The sequence below is a fragment of the Phaseolus vulgaris genome, chromosome 1 (genome assembly GCF_000499845.2).
Source record: "Phaseolus vulgaris cultivar G19833 chromosome 1, P. vulgaris v2.0, whole genome shotgun sequence".
NCBI classification, from domain to species: Eukaryota; Viridiplantae; Streptophyta; class Magnoliopsida; order Fabales; family Fabaceae; genus Phaseolus; species Phaseolus vulgaris.
In genome coordinates, this window is record NC_023759.2 from 9,080,482 (window position 1) to 9,082,408 (window position 1,927).

At 29.2% G+C, this 1,927-nt stretch overlaps 1 protein-coding gene across 1 annotated transcript; it reads left to right on the forward strand.

The window, feature by feature from the left end:
- Nucleotides 1-205: 205 nt before the first annotated feature.
- Nucleotides 206-1,581, forward strand: LOC137815486 (rust resistance kinase Lr10-like). Its single transcript, XM_068618604.1, has one exon. The coding sequence runs from the start codon at nucleotides 430-432 to the stop codon at nucleotides 1,579-1,581; it is 1,152 nt and encodes a 383-aa protein (XP_068474705.1). The 5' UTR covers nucleotides 206-429.
- Nucleotides 1,582-1,927: the final 346 nt, after the last annotated feature.

The following is a 1,927-nucleotide window of genomic DNA, read 5'->3' on the forward strand; positions in this document are numbered from 1 at the left end:
TATAGATTATTTTTAATAGAAATAAGTTGTTTAATTACTCATTTTATTAAATAAAACAATATGTTTTATTTATTAAAGTATATAATATTTTAATTAAAATATAACATAAAAATAATTAATTGTATGTACTATTTATGCAATAGTGATGATAGTGATAATGATAATAATAATAAATATAAATATAAATAAATTTAAAAGCTTAAAAATTTATTATTATTATTATGTTCATAAAAAAAGTTTACAAGTGATTTTTTTATTTCAAGGAAGGTGTGAATTTCTTTTTTTCTTTCTTCGTTACTATATGATATATGATGATATTTGCGATATTAATTCACAGGATTGAATTTAGTAATATACGGACGAAAGGGAAATTCTGAACGTTACACTACTGCATTTGGCTCAGTATCAATTTCGTTGGGACAATATGTTATGCCATACTTCATAGTTAGATATGTTGTAGGCACGATATTGCTAATTGCTCTTTTGATATACAAGTGTAGAAGAAGACATTCGTTAGAATATCAAAATATTGAAAGTTATTTACAGCAAAATAGTTTGATGCCTATTCGGTACACATATAAGAAAATTGAAAAGATGGCTAAAGGTTTCAATGAAAAATTGGGTGAAGGAGGTTATGGCTCTGTATTCAAAGGAAAGTTGCGTAGTGGATCTTGTGTCGCTATAAAAGTGTTACAAAAATCAAAAGGTAATAGACAAGACTTTATCAATGAAGTTGCAACAATTGGAAGAATACATCATCAAAATGTAGTGCACTTAATTGGATATTGTGCCGAAGGCTCAAAACTAGCCCTTGTTTATGAGTTCATGCCCAATGGATCTCTTGATAAATTTATATTTTCTAGAGAAGGAAATCTACATTTAACCTATGACACAATATATAATATAGCAATTGGAGTAGCGTGTGGGATTTCGTATTTACACCATGGTTGTGAGATGCAAATTTTGCATTTTGACATCAAACCCCACAACATCCTACTTGATGAAAAATTTACCCCAAAAATCTCTGACTTTGGATTGGCAAAACTATATCCAACAGACAAAAGTGTTGTAACTATGACAGCAGCAAGAGGGACCATTGGATACATGGCTTTGGAATTGTTTTATACAAATATAGGAAGAATATCAGATAAGTTTGATGTTTATAGTTTTGGAATGCTTCTCATGGAGATAGCAGGCAAGAGAAAAAACTTAAACCCTCATGCAAAGCGATCAAGCCAACTTTACTTTCCCTTTTGGATTTATGATCAACTTGACAAAGAGAAAGATATAAAAATGGAAGATGTTGCAGAGGATGAGAAGAAAATTGCAAAAAAGATGATTATAGTTTCACTTTGGTGTATACAATTAAAACCAAATGATCGTCCTACCATTAATAAGGTAGTCGAAATGCTTGAAGGAGACATTGAGAACCTTAAAATTCCTCCAAAACCTTCTCTGTATCCACATGAAACATTGGAAAAAATTTGCTCTGACCAAACAACATTGTGTGAGTTCATTAGTTCTTCAAGCTATTCCATGGAGATTGTCACTAATGCTTCACTAGATGAAAGTATTAGATAATGCATATTAGTTGTTTATTTGCCTCCAACTTATTGTCTTGAACATTGCTCATCTATAATATTTACATTGTGTTATTTCCTATTGCAAGTTTACAAAGAATGGTAACCAAATTTAAAAATGTGTTCAAAGTTTTTCGATATGTTCATTATACTATGGTATTTGTAGCAACCTAGTTTTTTAATAGTAATTTAAAACTTGATCAAACATAATAACAAGTGAGAAACTAAATTTGGTTAAAAATAACAAATTAAATAGGTATATTTCCTGGTAAAGTGTCTCTTATAAATTCTACAATAATTGAGATTGTGTTGTAAGCTATAGATAATAGTAAAGGATTGTGTGTGAA

Coding starts and splice junctions, on each gene's coding strand:
- LOC137815486 (XM_068618604.1), top strand. CDS start 430: ATGCCATACTTCATAGTTAGATATGTTGTAGGCACGATATTGCTAATT.